At 41.8% G+C, this 18,583-nt stretch overlaps 1 protein-coding gene across 3 annotated transcripts in view; it reads right to left on the bottom strand.

Annotated features, from left to right (window-relative positions):
* Positions 1-18,583, bottom strand: part of MID2 (midline 2) — a 96,699-nt gene that overhangs the window by 18,039 nt on the left and 60,077 nt on the right. For all 3 annotated transcript variants that reach the window (XM_029929960.1, XM_029929961.1, XM_029929962.1), the window contains exons 4-5: positions 6,888-6,995; positions 5,105-5,253 (exon numbers count right to left, since the gene is read on the bottom strand). In XM_029929960.1, coding sequence (XP_029785820.1) covers positions 5,105-5,253; positions 6,888-6,995 — 257 coding nt within the window. The remainder of the gene's footprint in view (positions 1-5,104; positions 5,254-6,887; positions 6,996-18,583) is intronic.

Here is an 18,583-nt window from a genome sequence, read left to right as displayed (position 1 = left end):
AGGAATAGTGCCTGTTCCCAACAGCCAGGCTGGAAAATCTCATGATGCATGGGGCACTAGGCAGAGTACTCAGAAATATCTTGCCTCACTAATGTGGAAAAATTCCCTGTAGACTAAACACTGCTCTGATTCCACCGAACAAATCTTAAAAGCAAGACCCAAAGGATCATGCTATTTTCAAGTGACTTACCTGTGTCCTGGAAAAAAAGCTTAAGAAATATGGGGCGCCTGGGTGGCTCAGTTGGTTAAGCATCCAACTTTGGCTCAAGTCATGATCTCGTGGTCCATGAGTTTGAGCCCCGCATTGGGCTCTGTGCTGACAACTCAGAGCCTGGAGCCTGCTTCAGATTCTGTGTCTTCCTCTCTCCCTGCCCCTCCCTGCTCATGCTCTGTCTCTCTCTGTTTCTCAAAAATAAGTAATCGTTACAAAAAATTTAAAAAAAATTTTTTTAAGTATTTATAGAGGGGCACCTGGGTGGCTCTGTCATTTAAGCTTCTGACTTCAGCTCAGGTCCTGATCTCACAGTTCGTAGGTTTGAGCCCTGCATCGGGCACTGTGCTGACAGTTCAGAGCCTGGAGCCTACTTCAGATGCTGTGTCTCCCTCTCTATGCCCCTCTGCTGCTCATGCTCTGTCTCTGTCTCTCTCCAAAATAAATAAACATTAAAAAATTAAAAAGGTTAAAAAATATTTATAGAAATAAAATATACGGCATCCAATAAAATTCACATGTCTGACATCCAGTCAAAAATTATCAGATAGGCAAGGAAGGAAGAAAATACAACCCATAATGAGGACACAAAGGAATCAATTGAAACTGACCTAGAACTGACACAGATGTTAGAATTAGGCATTGTAACAGTTATGATAACTGTAGTCCATGTTTTGTCCACGTTTTGATTTTAATTATTTTATTTGAGTATAGTTGACACAAAACATTACATAAGTTTGAGGTGTACAACATAGCGATTCTACAAGTCTATACATTATGCTGTGCTCACCACAAGAGTCACTACCATCTGTCACCATTCAACCCTATTGCAATATCTTTGACTATATTTCCCTATAATGTGCCTTTTAGTCTCATGACTCATTCATTCCATAGCTGAAAGCCTGTATCTCCCACTCCCCTTTACTCATTTTGCACATCTCCCCCTCCCTTTCCCTTGGCAGTTCTCCATATTTATAGGTCTCATTCTGCTTTTTGTTTGTTTATTCATTTGTTTTCTTTTTGATTCCATATATGAGTGAAATCATCTGGTATTTGTCTTTTTCAGTCTGACTTATTTCACTTAGCATTAAACCCTCGACATCCATCCATGTTGTCACAAATGGCAAGATCCCATCCTTTTTATGGCTGCGTAATATTCCAGTGTGTGTGTGTGTGTGTGTGTGTGTGTGTGTGTACCACATCTTCATCTATTCATCTATCAATGGACACTTAGGTTGCTTCCATAACTTGGCTATTGTAAATAACGCAATAAACATAGGGGTGCATAGATCTTTTTGAATTAGTGTTGTATTTCATATGTTCAAAAGCTGGAGGAAAGGCTAAATATGTTAAGTAGAGATATGGATGACAAGCAAAGAAGCAAACTAAACTTCTAGAGATGAACACAATAATATCTGTGATGTAAAATACACTAGAGTGATTAACGGAAGATTAGGCATTATAGAAGAAAAGGTTAGTGAACTCCAAGACTTATCATTAGAAATAAATGAAACACAGAGGGAAAAATGGCTAAAACATGAACAGCGCATCAGTGAGATGTAACAACTTCAAGGAGCCTAATATACATGTAATTGGAATCTGCATAAGAAATGAAGGTGGCATAAAAAAATACTTGAAGAAATGATGGCTGAAAAATTTCCAGATTTGCTCAAGTCAATTATTAATATCTAAAATTAAAAAAAGCAATATAATGATGTTATTTAGAAATGGAAAGGTCATGCCAATAGAAATACCTAATGGAGGGGTGCCTAGGTGGATCAGTTGGTTAAGCATCTGACTCTTGATTTTGGCTCAGGTCATGATCTCATGGTTCATGAGATCAAGGCTCACATCAGACTCTGAGTTAACAGCCCCGAGGGTGCTTGGGATTCTCTCTCTCCCTCACTTTCTGCTCCTCCCCTGCTTGTGCTCTCTCGCTTGCGCTCTCTCTCTCTCAAAATAAAAAAAACTTAAAAAAAAGAAATACTTAATACAGTTGAAATTGCTTGGCTTTGTTGGAAAAGTGTAGACTATGGCACTAGACTCCTGGGCTTTAATCCTGCCTCTATCCCTTACTAGTTGGGTGATTTTAGGCAAGTAACATAACCTCTCTGAGCCTCATTCTCTCACTTCTTAAATGGGCATAATTATAGTTTTTATCTCATGAGGTTTCTATAAGGATTAGATGAATTAATACTTACAAGGCCTTAGATTAATGCCCAACACAAAGTAAATGCTCGATATTGTTATTATTGGAGAGCAGAAATCAGGAGTGAGAAGATTGTTATTTTTTTGCAATATGAATATTAATAATATTTGACTTTTTAACTACATCCAAGTATTATTTCAATATAAATAACTTTTAAATATTTAAGAAGAGGGACACCTGAGTGGCTCAGTTAGTTAAGCGTCCGACTTCAGCTCAGGTCATGATCTCGTGGTTTGTGAGTTTGAGCCCCCTGTCGGGCTCTGTGCTGATAGCTAGCTCAGAGCCTATAGCCTGCTTCAGATTCTGTGTCTCGCTCTCTCTCTCTGCCCCTTCCCCACTCACACTCTGTCTCTCTCTCTCTTAAAAATAAATAAACATTAAAAAATAAATGAATTCAAACTAAATACATAAATAAATGTTTAGGAAGAGTAAATCAGAGGTGAGGAAATGGAAAGACCTTCAAGAAGTTTGTCATAAAGGGGGCGCCTGGGTGGCTCAGTTGGTTGCGTGTCCGCCCTCAGATCAGGTCATGATCTCACAGTTTGTGAGTTTGAGCCCCACATCAGGCTCACTGCTATCAATGCAGGGCCCACTTCATAGCCTCTGTCCTTCTCTCTCTCTGCCTCTCCCTGGCTAGCGCTCCCTCTCTCTCTCTCTGTCTCTGTCTCTCTTTCTTTCTCTCTCCCCCATCTCTCAAAAGTAAACATTAAAAAAAGGATATTCTTGAGGGAAAGAAAGGGATAGGGCAACAGCTGGAGTAGGTAGGAGGCAGAGAAAAATTGTGGGTACTTTATTTTTTAGAAAGGAGAAACATGAGTGGGTTTTTAAAAGTGCATGTGAGGGGCGCCTGGGTGGCTCAGTCGGTTAAGCCTCCGACTTCAGCTCAGGTCAGATCTCACGTTCATGGGTTCAAGCCCCGCATCAGGCTCTGTGCTGACAGCTAGCTCAGAGCCTGGAGCCTGCTTCCATTTCTGTGTCTCCTTCTCTCTCTGCCCCTCCCCCTCTCATGTTCTGTCTCTGTCTGTATCAAAAATAAATTAAAAAACATTTAAAAAAGTGCATGTGAAGTCAACTAGAGAAAGGGAGAAATTGAACCTATGGTAAAAGGGAAGCATGTGGCACAAAGCACATCTCTTCTATTATAATCAAAAGGGAGGGGGGACTCATGGATGTGGATGTAGGTCTGCCTAGCAGCTTGGTTTGAGAAGCTGAGGAATTTGTCATTTCCTACGTACCACTGTCTCTATAAAATAGGACGTAAAGTCATCTCCTGAGCATGAGCAGGAAGGTGGTGGGGTTGGAACTTTGAGTTGAACACAGAAAATTTGAAATGGCCATTATGGAGACAAGGCAGAAAGAAAGCTGAGCAAAGCAACATAGAAGGATTTCAGGTCAGTACGGAGGGCCCAAGGGAGATCAGAAGCCATAAATTTGCAATGCAGTAGAACCAACCTCTTTGGTTATGTGAGTTTCCTCCAGCAGGGTTCTGCAACTCTAACATAGGCATGGAAAAGGTGGGAAGAGCTGGGCTGCTTCATGGTTGGGGGTCTGAGCTGGTTGGTGGGATAAACAGACAGTGGGGCAAGGGAACTTGGTACACACAAAAGAGAGTGAATAGCTGAAATGAGGAATCATAGACCCTAAAGAGACCAAAGAAAGACATGAAGACAATAGGTAGCTGATAAGTAGGACTCAGGCCTTAAAGGTCTTGATGAAATTGAAGAATGGATGTACTGGAAGAAAAATTAACAACTGTAAGTACAGAGGTTGTAGCTAGAAGGTGGGATGTTTTAGTTTATTCTGAGTGATGGTGAGGTTCAGCATGTGAGCCATGGAAGCGGGTGGATGAAGCGGAGCAGAGGTGAGGGTCACTGGAGGAGGGGTAGCAAAGAGCCAGGAGATTAGATGGCTAGAGTATTAGATGTGGTCAGCTGTGTGAGTGCTGCCAATGTCACCTAGAATGATTGCAGAAACAACAGAAAGGAATACTGTGAACCCGGAGCCAAAGTCTTCAGTAAATGAGAGAGACATAGAAGGAGGTCAGACTTGCTTAATGAGCCCCTATAGCCCCTTGAAGCTTCGGTGACTCTACTGAGCAATGTTTCACTTTCACCTTCAGATTCTTGGCAAATGGTATATAGATGGCCCTCTAAGGATTCATGCGTCCCCTGAAATCGTATGCGAAATTCTATGTGTATTCATGTAGTATGCATTTTTTCCTCATGAAGAGGGCTCCTGACAGTCATCCCTCTGTCAAAGGGGCGACGAATTAAAAAAAAAAGTCTAAGAATTACTGCTCTAAAGGATCTGTGTGACGGATAACTAAACGAAAGCAATGAGAACGGCACAAAGATTTAGGAAGAGCACATACCTGTCTGTGTGGCCAAAAGTTTCTCTGGCCCTATGCTAATGTCAACATAGAAAGCTCCAGCACGGGGTGGGCTGCTGAGAGCTAGGGCACAGCGAGGGGCCATGGCTGGCTGGGTGCTAGAAGAACAGGTAAGCTACACAGACAGAGAGAGGGTGCCAGAAATCCAAGGGCAATGAGCCACTGAGGCTTTGTAACTGTCTGGTGAGATTGTTAGGTGGTGGCTGCTACATACATCCATGCCTGAACCGAATAAAGGGACTTCAAGTTTCCCCCTTTTCAAAAGAGCAGGCATGTACAAAGAGAAGGTGCTCACCTCTCAGCGATATTTTTTGCAGACTGGAGAAACCGTGCCTGGTCATTTTCTTTCAGGATATGTTCGGCTTGGTTGATGAGGACTGTTGACCGTTCAAGACACTGGCGGCAATTAGCAACCTGCTGTGCCAACTTTCTCAGCTTCATTACCTTCAAGGAATGAGCCAGAGAAAAATGAGATGAAACATCCGGGGCTTAATTAAAAACGATAAAACAACACGAAGGCGATCTGCTGTGGTGATTCTAAAAATAAGGCCTATTAATGTCCCAGGGTCCCTGTACTAACCACTCACCTCCTCACCTTATCCTCTCCATCTGTCTGGCCAGCCCCTCCCCTCCCCTCCAGCCCACGTACCCACACTGCATATCCAGCCAGTCATATATTCCAGATCATCGGGCTCCTCTTTTTTATTGGGAACATTAATTTTTTTTATTACAAAAGCAATGCATGTTCACCAGAGAATATTTCAAAAATAAGAAAGTATAAAAAGAAACCCTAGCACCCAGAGATCACCACTGTTTACATTTTATTCTCAATAGCTTTTCACATATATGTTTCATAAAAAGTACCTCCTTGTTCTTTAGAAGTATCTACATTTCTGTGTATATATTTCTCTATGTATCCGTACACATACCTGTGTGTCCACAGACCTGGGGTCACAGAAATTTCAATTCCTGTATTAACTGAAACCACCCAGCATGGCACAAAGTATTGATTATTACTCCAGACTCTCATAACGCCTCACATTGTATACACAGCATGAGCTTATTATAATCACTACACTGACCAGCAGACCAATAAGCCTAAAACCATAGAGATGCATGGTGGCTCACACCTGACCTTGACTGCATTTCTTCAATTCCCAAGCTCATGGAAGTCTTCTCTTTCCTCTTTATCTTTTGTACTAATCAGTTGATGACTCTCATCATTTCTTTTCTAGTAGTGCTGCAATGTTCTTCCCTTCCATTTGTGCTGGCCCTTCCCTGGTTTAGGTCTTTATCAACTCCTATCAAAAACTATTACCTGGGGCACCTGGGTGGCTCAGTCAGTTAAGCAATCAATTTCAGCTCAGGTCATGAGCTCACAGTGCCTGGGTTCCAGCTCTGCGTCGGGCTCTGTGCTGACAGCTCAGAGCGTGGATCCTGCTTCGGATTCTGTTGTCTCCCTCTCTCTGTGCCCCTCCCCCACTCATGCTCTATCTCAAAAATAAATAAACATTAACAAAATTTAAAAAACATCTCATAAGTCTCTTAACTTGCTTTTCTGACTTCAGTATCATCCTGTTCTGATCTACCCTGCAAACCTCTGCCATATTGATCAGTCTTCTTCCTTCGTAAGAAACAGAAATGGTTTCCCAATGCCTTTTAGATTAAACCCAAAGTCCTTATATTAATGTGCATGGTCCTTCCATAATTCTGGACCTCATTTCCACCATTACATTTTTTCTTTTTGGGTTGACTTGTAACATACATTCAGTAAAGCACCCACCTCTGAAATGTACAACTCAATGATAGTTTTTGTATATACAAACACCATGTAACCACCAACCTAGCCAAGATACAGAACATTTCCAACACCCCATAACTGCAAATATTTTTACTGGATTCATCACACTAGGTCAAACATTGCTTCTTCTCTGCCTCCCTCCCTACAAGCTCGTTTCTTCTTACTTTCGTGATCCACGTTCACCCTGGAATCAGCAGGAGGAAACTCTGACATTTGTAAAGTCAACTCTGTCTTGGCCTCTGCCTTGAACTCTGCCTTGAAGCGGGCTGTGTTTTACCTTGGTCTCTTTGATTTTGACAGCAATCATTTGCTTCCTCTGCTGGATGATCTCTACCAACTCGTCACATTCTTCCATAAGTTTTGCCTCATGCATAGCAGTATTCACCTGCCAAGAAAGTCCAGAATATTACACAGTGATTGCTGCCTTTGTCCCCTGCTGCCTCTCAAAGGTTCGGATTGACAGCTAAGCATGCACAACTTCTTCCATACCTCCCTCATAAGATCCAGTCCTAGAAGAAGGGTATAGATGATGATATTAATGATGCAAGGGCATTGAAGCAACTCAGATAGGAAGCTCTCCGGCCTCTGGTAGATCATGATGGTTAATGGAAGGCTGGGCAGAAGGACAGATGAGATGGGGGCATGTTATTCCCACTGTGCAACTCCCTTTATCCCAGCACCCTGTTCTCCTGCTGTTCTTTTGAAAAGAGGGTAAGGAGATTTAAGTATGTCAGGAAAAGAGGATCCCTCTCCACAGGCACAATAATATTAACATAACATTGCAACAATAGACTTTCCACCATCCTAAAAAATGGTTTCAATTTCCCTTGTTCCCTTCTAATTCTAAAATATATGAACAAAGGGCCCCTGGGTGGCTCAGTCGGTTAAGGGTCCGACTTCAGTTCAGGTCGTGATCTCACGCAGGGTTTGTGGGTTTGAGCCCCGTGTTGGGCTCTGTGCTGACAACTTAGAGCCTGGATCCTGCTTCAGATTCTGTGTCTTCGTTTCTCTCTGCCCCTCCCCTGCTCATGCTCTGTCTCTCTCCCTCAAAAGTAAACATTAAAAAGAAAAAATTTAAAACATATGAATGTGCAGCTATAACTTCACATCAAAGAAATGCATGTGTAGCTGTATTTTCATATAGTTGTCATCATGCGTTAGTAGATAATCTCTCACCTTAGGCTGTCCAGTACCTGAATATCTCTCCTATTTTGGAATACTGCTACATCAGAATATGTCCACTGCAAGGTCAGAGTGAGGTTGAAAAAAAAAAGCCACCGTTTTTCATTGTCTTTCCGTACCCCGATTTCTCCTTCCTCCCATCTCTACTACTATTGACATTAGATGATAGGAAGTCCCCAGCAGGGCTGAGGTGAGAGTGGGCATCTGGGTTGCCTAAGTGGAAAGGCACGTCATTTAAATGCTTAACTTCCAATGCTTTAGAGATACATTATTTCGCATAATTCTCATAAGCACTTTATAATTAGGAGCCATTTCTATTCCCATTCCACAGATGGAGAAACTGAAGCCTGGACAACATGAGTTACTTGCAGGTAAGTGGTATAACCATAATTCAGACTGAGTTCTTCAAGTGAAACCCCTGGGCTGGCTGGGTGGGTGGATGAGGCTCAGTTCCATTTGAGCAGCACACAGAGCAGTCACACAGGGAAGGACAATAATTCCAAGAGCCTATTCAAGGATCACTCGAGCAGAGCTCTAGAAAGCGGAGGAACAGTCAACGGGTTACTTGAGAGCATCAGAACGCCAGGGGCTGGATACGCTTCATTAGCAAGGTAGGGCTGCATTTCCAATGGCAAGTCCTCTTCATAGGATTCCTTTACTTACTCCAAACCCGGCAAAATGCCTGTCGCTCGACCCCGCTATCTCCTCTCTCATCGTCTAAGGTCCCTGCTGGCCAATTTTTGGTTGCTTAGCTGAAATAAAATACGCTGCCAGTATTTCAACCTTATTTTGTTTTATTTCCACTTTGCAGAGAGAATGCCATAATGAGAGCTTCCATGTATTGGGAATAAACAGTCCCACTCCGGCCATTGTAATTTTTTTCTCAGACTCCTCACCCTTTCCCTAAATTGGATCTACATTTCCAAGGCAGAAAATGTCACCCTCACAAGAAACTCTCACTAATGTGAAAATCGGAGATCCATCTAGTGTGCCCTGGATCCGTGCTTAGAGTATCTGGAGACTTTAGTTCCCATTTATAATTTCCTTTTGAAGCTGCTAATGGTGTAGGACACACTACACAATGTAGTGCCTTGTTCCTTATACTTTAGCCCTTGGGCAAACTGTTACATAACACTCACTGTACACTAAGCACCACTTCAGTCAGTTTACATATAGTTGCTCTCTCAATCAGCAAAACAATCCTCTGAGGCAGGTACCAGCAGCCCCATTTTACAGATGGGAAAACTGGGAAAAGTGAGACTTAGTGACTCGCTCAAGGCCACACACCTAGTAAGTGGCAGAGATGGGATTTGGACCTAGGCATTCTGACACTATAGTCCATATCTTTAAAAGCATCACACTAGACTGCCTCCCCAGGCTAATGTAACAAAATTCCTGTCCAGTTTCTGACAACCATCACCTCTTTTGCTCCATTCATCTTTTAAAAATATTTAATGTTTATTTTTGAGAATCAGAGAAAGTAAGCAGAGGAGGGGCAGAGAGAGGGAGACACAGAATTTGAAGCAGGCTCCAGGCTAAGCTGTCAGCACAGAGCCTGACGCAGGGCTCAAACCCATGAGTTTTGAGATCATGACCTGAGCCGAAGTTGGATGCTTAACTGACTGAGCCACCCAGGCATCCTCACCTTTATTCTGTCATCCCATTCTCTTTAGTCACTCCAGATCACTTGTTGTTCCCCTAGGGTCCCACACACCTCTATGTCCTGTGCCTTTCCTTGAGGCTTCGTTCACTTGGAAAGTCATTTCCCTATTAGTTTATAGAACAAACATCTACTGATCTTTCTAGGCCTTGCTCCAAAATCATCACTTCTGTAACCTTTCCCATCTGCCTGGACAAAATGTGTCCCCTATTTATTAAACTGCCATAGCACTGTATATATAATTCAATCATACCATTTACTACCTTATACGGTAGGAATTTGTTAGTCTGTCTTCCCCACTTCAAACATGAGTTCTGGAGGCCAAGGATGGTGTCTTATTTGACTGCATCTTTAACATAGTGACTGGCAGACGGTAGGTGTCCACTAAATATGTGTTGTATTGAATCGAATGGGGGTAGGGAATAGCTCACTGCTTGCTAGACATGTCCGCTTGGTTAATCAAGTTACCCTAAATTCAGTATGTCTAAAAACAAACTTATCCTCTTCCCTCTAAATCTGGCTTCTACCTCTGATATATTTTTTTTCTTTCTTTCTCTCTTTCTTTCTTTCTTTCTTTCTTTCTTTCTTTCTTTCTTTCTTTTTCTTCCTTCCTTCCTTCCTTCCTTCCTTCCTTCCTTCCTCCCTTTCTGCTAATTATCCTTACTGGAGCTACTCAGGTTTGCTTACTTCTGACTTCTGATTCTCTCTCAGTCCCCACATAAACTCACAGCTGCCCCTAAGTCCTGCCCTTCCTTTTCTTTCCAAACTCACTGAAATTCTTCTGGCAATACAATGAGGCTCTGAGCCAAGGGATCAATAAGTTTAAGTCCTTGTCACCTCTTTGGACCATTACTATAAAAGCTTTATTATTTCATTCCCCGCCTTCAGGATCTTTCTTTTGCCAACCACCCTCATGACTCATCCTATACATACCCAGAAATCAGGAAAAATCATCACCATCTTCATCATCAAACACGTATGAAGCATCTTTTGTGTGCATTATGAACATTATGTTGAAGCCATGCTCTCAATAAATTTGTAGTATTTAATGTTTTTTTCTAAGTGGAAAAGGGGCAGAGAGAGGAGGGGACAGAGTATCTGAAGCAGGCTGTGCACTGACAGGATGACAGCAGCAAGCCCACTGCAGGGTTTGAACTCACAAACTGCAAGATTAAGGCCATGAACCTAAGTTGGACACTCAACTGACTGAGCCACCCAGACAGCCCAATAAATTTGCCATCTGAATAGGGAAAACAATATGCATATAAAACAAACAAGTCAAGGCAGAATACCAATGAGGAATGTAGAAGATAATCTCCAGAAATTGAAAGGAAAGATTGCTCTCAGGGGGGAAGTATAGAAAAGATGCCTGAATGCAGTGGGACTTGAGCGTTAAAGATGGATAGGACATAGATTTTAAAGGTAAAAAGGAGAGAAATTTTGAGCCAAGCTAACAAAACTGAAGCTTATTCATTAGCCAATATGGTATCTTTGAAAAAAATTTTGGGGGGATGAGGGTAGGATGGTGAGAGAATGAATTTTAAAAAATTTTTAATGTTTTATTTATTTTTGATACAGAGAGAGAGAGAGAGAGCATGAGAGGGAGAGGGTCAGAGAGAGAAGGAGACACAGAACCAGAAGCTGGCTCCAGGCTCTGAGCTAGCTGTCAGCACAGAGCCTGACATGGGGCTCGAACCCACGAACCGTGAGATCATGACCTGAGCCGAAGTTGGAGGCTTAACCGACTGAGCCACCCAGGCGCCCTGAGAATGAATTTTTAAAATACATATATTTGGGGGGAGGTGCCTGGGTGGCTCAGTCAGTTAAGTGTCCGACTCTTGATTTTAGCTCAGGTCATGATCTCCTGGTGCGTGGGATTGAGCTCCTCCTCAGGCACTGTACTGACAGTGCAGAGCCTGTATGGGATTCTCTCTCCCTCCCTGTGTGCCCCTCTCCTGCATGCTCTCTCTCTCTCTCTCTGTTTCTCTCTCAAAATAAAAATACTTTAAAAAAATAAAAAATGCATATTTTTTAATTGAAGTATAGTTGGCACACAATGTTACATTAGTTTCTGGTGATTCAACAACTCTATGTTATGCTGTGCTCCCCATAACTGTGGCCACTGACCATCACCATTCAACCCTATTACAACACCCTTGACTATATTCCCTGTGCTGTACCTTTCATCGTCTGTGACTTATCCATTGCATAACTGGAAGCGTGTACTCCCCACTCCTCTTCCCCCATTTAGCCTGAATCCCCTCCTCTGGCAACCATCAAGTTAACTTTTTCTTTAAAAAAAAAAAGATGAACTGGGATTGATTTGATTGAGGGTAATGGTAAGGTGGGGGGCAGGGCGATTTAGGAAATGATTTTGATGTGAACAGGGCCTAGCCAAAGAGGATAACAGGAATCCAAAGGAAAAGTCAAATATGAGAAGTACTTCCTTGCTTGAAGAACTTCAAATAGACAGCAAGCTCCTTGAGGAAAGTTTTTATGTCACTTTGTTTCTCCTGCTGTAACAGGCACAATGCCTTACACACAACATTCGCTGATTGACTTAGTAAAATGAAAAATCAGAATAAGAATGACAAACATTAGAAAATGTACTCTGGCAAATGCATTTTGTACAGAAAATGTAGATTGAAGTGAGGAAACTCGGGTGCGGTTTGAACAGTTGCAGCGGGCAAAATAAAACAGCCAGGCATAGGTAGTAGAGCAGAAATTTGGCTGAAGAGGCAAAATCCCAAACGAAAGGTAAAGCAGTGACATTAAAATTTTTCCATGTCAAGTAGCAGCCCAAAAAAGCAAGTTCCTTGAGTGTTTTCCGAACAGGAAATACTCCAAGGTAAAACTGTCTTCATGATGTGAATAAAACATCTCAAATTGCTTGGAAGTTACTTGAAAGCCCTGGTATTTCCCCCATCTGCACTTTTCCTTGAAAATGCACTGGTGTATTTCACTTGTTTATTAACCTTTAGTTGAAAACAACAGGGCTGATCTTGATACACACTTTTGGTTGGTTGGTGGACAGCTGGCTGGCTGGTTGGTGGAAGATTCCACATCTTTATTTGATCTTTGCTCTTTGATTTGAGTTAGTGGGTTTGACCAAGAGGCTTTTTATCTGTGGAAAAATCTATCCTTCCTGAAAATACCATTAGAGTAATCTTGGCAACCTGCTTTTATCAATCTCTCCACCTTACCCTCCAAAACAGGCAATTTTTGCGGGGTCGGGGAGCAGTTTCTGATGTTTAAGACTGTTAGGTCACCAGGTCCTCTTCCTGCTCTGGCCTCTATTCTTTCTCCCTAAAGACAGCAAGAATTTGACCCGCACGTTTTTATCCAACTGCCCACCCTACTGTTCGCAAAGTTCCTTTCTAGCTCCCAGCCCAAAGATTAAACCCACAGTCAGAGCTAGTCTTCCCCAATCTCTACCCTTCCCTGACAGAAACACACACGTCACGTTAGAAGGACTCTAATGCTGGTCACTACCGGGAAATAAATATGTGGGAGTTCACAAAAGTAATACATTACAAAGGCTTAAAAGAGGCCACAAAAAGTTATTTTGGTAATTGTTTCTATTCTGCATTGAAATGTAAATTGACTAGACCTTTTTACCCTGAGCTTCTTTCAGAGAGCTTATTTGATAGTTTTCTTGGCCAATCTCCCACACGCTTGTTCTATAGGTCTTTTATTCTTGAGTTCAAAGTGCATCAGCATTCCCTCCAACCCATCCCCATGAGAAACTTCCTCACTCACACATTCCCCTCAGCCCAGTCACATCCATAAGTCATGCTGAGCACTGCACAAGAGTTCAGAAGGAGCTAGGATTTCCTGTTCAGGTGGAACAGTGCGTATGAAGCAGTGGATGAGTCCTATACCCAGAGTCAAGTGAAATTCATTTATGTGCTAATAGCACACCTGGTTGGCAGCTTCATTTCAATGTCCTCCACTCTACAGTCAATGCTTTTGTAGTTCATTCCCTGAAATCTTCTGCCCAAATAGATCTCCCCCCAAGAAGATTTCGAAATGCCAGCATTAAAGATCACTGGGCGAATTTTTGACCAGCAAACACTTACTGAGGGCCTACACTGTGTACAAGGCACTGTGTGGGTTCCCATATGGGACAGAATGATGCAAAAGACTTCAGCTTCTGCCTTCAAGGTACTTACAGTCTAGTGGAGAAGAGGAGTGCAAATCGAACTGATTACAATTCAAGGAAGAGTAGAACAAGCAATATAGTAGAATACAAACAAAGCTCTCCGAGGGCACAGAGAGGAGAAAACGAAGTTTGCCTGCGGCAAAGGACAATCAGGGCATTAGAGAAGGTTTCATGGAGCTGAGCTGGTCCTGAAGGATGGGCAAGACTTGGGCGCACAGAAATGAGAGAGAATTCTAGGCCCAGAGAAGGACGTGAACAGCATGAACAAAAGCACACCTAGGAAAGCAGAGGATGTTTGGATAAAGCAGATCAGCCTGACAGATGGAAGGGAGGGAAATAAGGCTAAACACGCAGGTTGCAGATATATTATTCTGAGCTTCAGGTGTACCTGGATAAAATGTCAGGATCATAATACTATAGGAACACCTTAACCATCATCAGCTAGCACCTTAACTGAGAACAACGTGGAGAGGAAAAGCAGGCACAGTACTCAAGGAAGGGGGAGGGTGCAGCAAATTTCTTACTCCCCATTACTGCCCAGGAATGGCTCAGGTGACCACCAACCCCACGTTCTCAGACTCCACAAAATCAGAGAAAAGGGGCTGAGGTGGGCTACGTTTGGCATGCAAAGTCACTTTCTGTACAAATGAGACGAGAAGGAAGAGTGAGAGGTAAATTGGCCATCTGATGGATTATCAAGCAGTTGTTATGAACAGCTCTGTCACCCACCTTACTGTGCTGCAAAGAATTCATTACTCTCTTAAAATGATGCAGTCAAGGAAATGCAATGTTCTCTCTGTTTCTAGGAGTTAGGCTTTATTAGGTTCCCTGATTACAGTTAACAAGACTATATTGTGTGCTTGAAAACTGCTAAAGGAGTAGATCCTTAATGCTCTCACCACACAGACTAAAAGCGGTAACTATGAGAGGTGGTGAATGTGTCAACTAACTTGATTGTGGTCATCATTTTCTAATCTACATGTATATCAAATCATCACATTGTACACCTTAAACTTATGCAATGTTATATGTCAATTACATCTCAATAAACATGGAAAAAAATAAGAGGCCACAATGTTTATGAAGCAGATACAGCACTTACAATGGCAGCATCTAAGCTAAGGTGCCTTTTAAAATTTATTTATTTACTTTTGAGAACGACAGAGACAGTGTGAGAAGGAGACAGGCAGAGAGGGAGAGAGGGAGAGAGAGAATCCCAAGGCTCCACACTGCCAGCACAGAGCCAGACATGGGGCTTGAACTCATGTGTGAGATCATGACCTGAGCCAAAACCAAGAGTTGGAAGCTTAACAGACTGAGCCACCCAGGCGCCCTAAGGTATTAATCCAGATCACACTAGATCAATATCACACACACTCACACATGCATGCACACAAACACACCACAACCACCACCACTCCCACCCCAGAGCCCTTTGTATTAGGAAGTTTCAAAAGTAGAAAAGGAAGATGAAATGATCTTTTTTGTTTTTTAAAGGTAAATGAAATAGGGCTGTTTTTCAAATGGATGTTATCCATTTCTTTAGATTTAGAGGGAGGGTGATCACTTAAAGGTCTGGTGGATATGCAAAATTATTAACAGAACTTTTAGTTCCCCCTGTGCTGGAATAAATATAGCTTAGGAAAAAAAATTACTGAGTCAGAGCTAAGCAACTTTCTGCCTCAGTGCCCAAGTTAATTTTTTTGGCAGAGGAGTGGGTGAGTGGGTTATAGTGGTAGAGGTGGGTGGGGGGTGGGACTGGTGAAGTTAGAAACAGAGGATGGATGGGGGGAGGTGGCAGCCAGGCCATTTCCAGAAGTGTAAGAATCCTAGTGTGTTGCACTCAGCAATCCATGCTGTGGAAGGCCTCCTGACAGACAGACAGTGACTGACAGACACATTTCCTGCAATGCAACAGGCACTGTTCAAATGGCTTCATGTATTTTAAGTCATTTACAAATCCTATTAACCCTCTGAAGTTGGCATGATCATTATCATTGCCATTTTACAGAAGCAAGTGCGAGACGTAGAGCTTATGTAACTTGCCTGAGATCATATAACGAGCACGTGGCAGAGCCAGGATCTACACTCAGGCAGTCTAGCTCTTGTCGGGGATTTTACCACTGTGTGTGTGTGTGTGTGTGTGTGTGTGTGTGTGTGTGTCTGTGTGTGTGTCTGTGTGTCTGTGTGTGGGGGGGAGAGAAGTAGAGAGATAGAAAGACTATGCTCACAAACATTGTTCTTTTCCTCTGAGAATTGCCTCCCAAGATAATCACATTACTCTGACATAAGCATTGCAAATATTTTGTAGAATTACTTCCTGACTTTTGAAAAATATATATAGTATAAACATGTATATAATAAAACCTTTAGAAAATAGGCATCATGCACACACACATATATACGGACACACATACGCACATTCCATGTTTATTTTACCCAGAGTCTAACTAACAAAAATACTGGCAATGGAAGGAGAAGACAGTTGGCTCCAAATATATGACATGGGAATGACCCTGTGCCATGTGGCAATTTTTGTTAGTTTTAAAGTCCTTTCTCCTCAGGGATCAGACCTCCAAGCCTTTGTAGCATTAATATTAGTTACTTTCTGAGGCGCCTGGATGGCTCAGTCGGTTAAGCATGACTTCAGCTCAGGTCATGATCTCATGGTTTGTGAGTTCTAGCCCCGCGTCAGGCACTGTGCTGACAGCTCAGAGCCTGTAGCCTGCTTCAGATTCTGTGTGTGTCTCTCTCTGTCTCTGCCTCTATTGTGCTCACACACACTCTCTCTCTCTCTCTCTCTCAAAAATAATAAACATTAAAGTAAACTTTAAGATTAGTTACTTTCATCTCCATATTCTCTTTCCACACAAGAGAACTGTTTAGAACATGCAAGAAAAAAGTGAGAGAGGGATAATCTAGGCGTGTAGCTGGTATGTTATGTGTACAGCTAGCAGTTCTCTTTGAAATAAGGTAGAAACCTCCTTGCTCTCTCTTCAGAACCACAGAATTGTTAGATATGGATAAGACTGAAGAAATCATAGGTTCCTAGCCTCTCACTCTACAGATAGAAATTAGAGTCCTAGAGAGAAGGGCTTACCCAATATTATGCTCAATGATCAATGCTTATCGATCAATGATCAATATCATGATCAATGACAGAGCAAGGCTGAAGCCGTATCTTTCGTGTTCTTTCCACTCTGTGAAGCTCAGCACTTTCTTCTAAACTCCTCTGAACACCTAAAACTCAAGATTCTACCATAGAAATATGAACATTTATGTCTACAGAAAAAATTACATGAAAGTTCATTAACACCTTGTTTTTTTATTATTTGTTTTTATTTTTTAAGTAAGCTTCACACCCAGCATGGAACCCAGTGCAGGCTTGAATTCACGACCTGGAGATCAAGACCTGGGCTGAGATCAAGAGTCAGATGCTTAACCAAATGAGCCACCCAGGCATCGCCATAACACCTTTATATGTATTACCCAAAAACTGGGGGAAAAAGCTGAAATGCTCTTCAGTGGGAGCACATATAAACAAATTGCAAAACACCAGCAGTAAAAAAAAAAAAAAAAGAAAGAAAAACTATTGATACACACAACAACTTGAATGGATCTCAGGGGCATTTTGATAAGTGACATAAGCAGCCCACAATGTGTTACATACTTTATGTTTCCATGTATGTAACATTCCAGAAATTATAAATTTATAGTGAAGAAGAACAGATCGGCAGTTGCTGGGCGGGGAGGGCAAATGTGACTATAAAGAGAACAAATGAGTTTCCTGGGGGTGATGAAAGTATGTTGTTCTAAGTATGATGGTGATTACACAATTTCATACAGGTGATAAAGTTCACGGAATTATGAGCCCTCCCGTTCCCCCAAAATGTTGAAGGCATGCAAACATGGGTGAAATTTGAAAGAGATCTATAGTTTGTTTTGTAGAACATTACACCAGTGATCCTTTCCTGGTTATGGTAGTTATGCAGTTATGTAAATGTTAACAACGGGGAAGAGTAGGTGAATCATATGTGGGAACTCTTTATATTATTTAAGCAACTTCTATGTGAAGTTAAACATATTTCAAAATTTAAAAGCATAAAAGAAAGAATGAAAACTCTAGAAGTCCCGTAGTATTTTAGGCATTAATGTGAAGCAACATTTATATGGTTTTCAGAAGTTATAACTATGTTTTAAGCAGGCCTGATGAACCAAACTCTATGTAGTTTTTAGAGTTATAACTAATATGTATTCAGATGCTCAAGTGGCACCTCATCTCACACCCCACTCTATACCCTAGTCTACTTTTTCCAGTTTTATTAAGAAATAATTGGCATATATCACTGTAGAAGTTTAAGGTATACCAGCATGATATTTTGATTTACATATACTGTGAAATATATCTAATTATCCCAATAGGTTCAGCTAACATCCATCTTTCAATTAGATAGAATAACAAGAAAAGGAAAAAAATTCTCATTGTAATGAAATCTCACAGGATTTATCTATTTTCCTATACATCATACAGCCGTGTTAGCTCTAGTCACTATGTTGTACATTACATCCTTAGTATTTATTTATCTCGTAACTGGAAGCTTGTACCTTTTGACCACCTTCCTCCAATTTCCCCTACCATCAGTCCCTGCCTCTGGTAACCACAATTCTGATCTATTTTTCTGGAAGTTTGGGGTTTTATTTTTTTAAGTTTATGTCTTTTGAGAGAGAGAGAGAGAGAAAGCACTAGTGGGGGGGGGCGGACAAAGAAAGATGGAGAGAATCCCAAGCACGCTCCAAGCTGTCAGCACAAATCCCAACACAGGGCTCAAACACACAAAGCATGAGATCATGACCTGAGCTGAAGTCAGAAGCTTAACCGACTGAGTCACCCAGGTGCCCCATTTTGGGGGGTTTTTAGATTCCATTTGTAAGTGAGATTATATAGTGTTTGTTTTTCTCTGACTTATTT

The sequence above is a fragment of the Suricata suricatta genome, chromosome X (genome assembly GCF_006229205.1).
Source record: "Suricata suricatta isolate VVHF042 chromosome X, meerkat_22Aug2017_6uvM2_HiC, whole genome shotgun sequence".
In the NCBI taxonomy this organism is placed as follows: domain Eukaryota; kingdom Metazoa; phylum Chordata; class Mammalia; order Carnivora; family Herpestidae; genus Suricata; species Suricata suricatta.
This window is presented reverse-complemented; position numbering and strand designations above follow the sequence as displayed.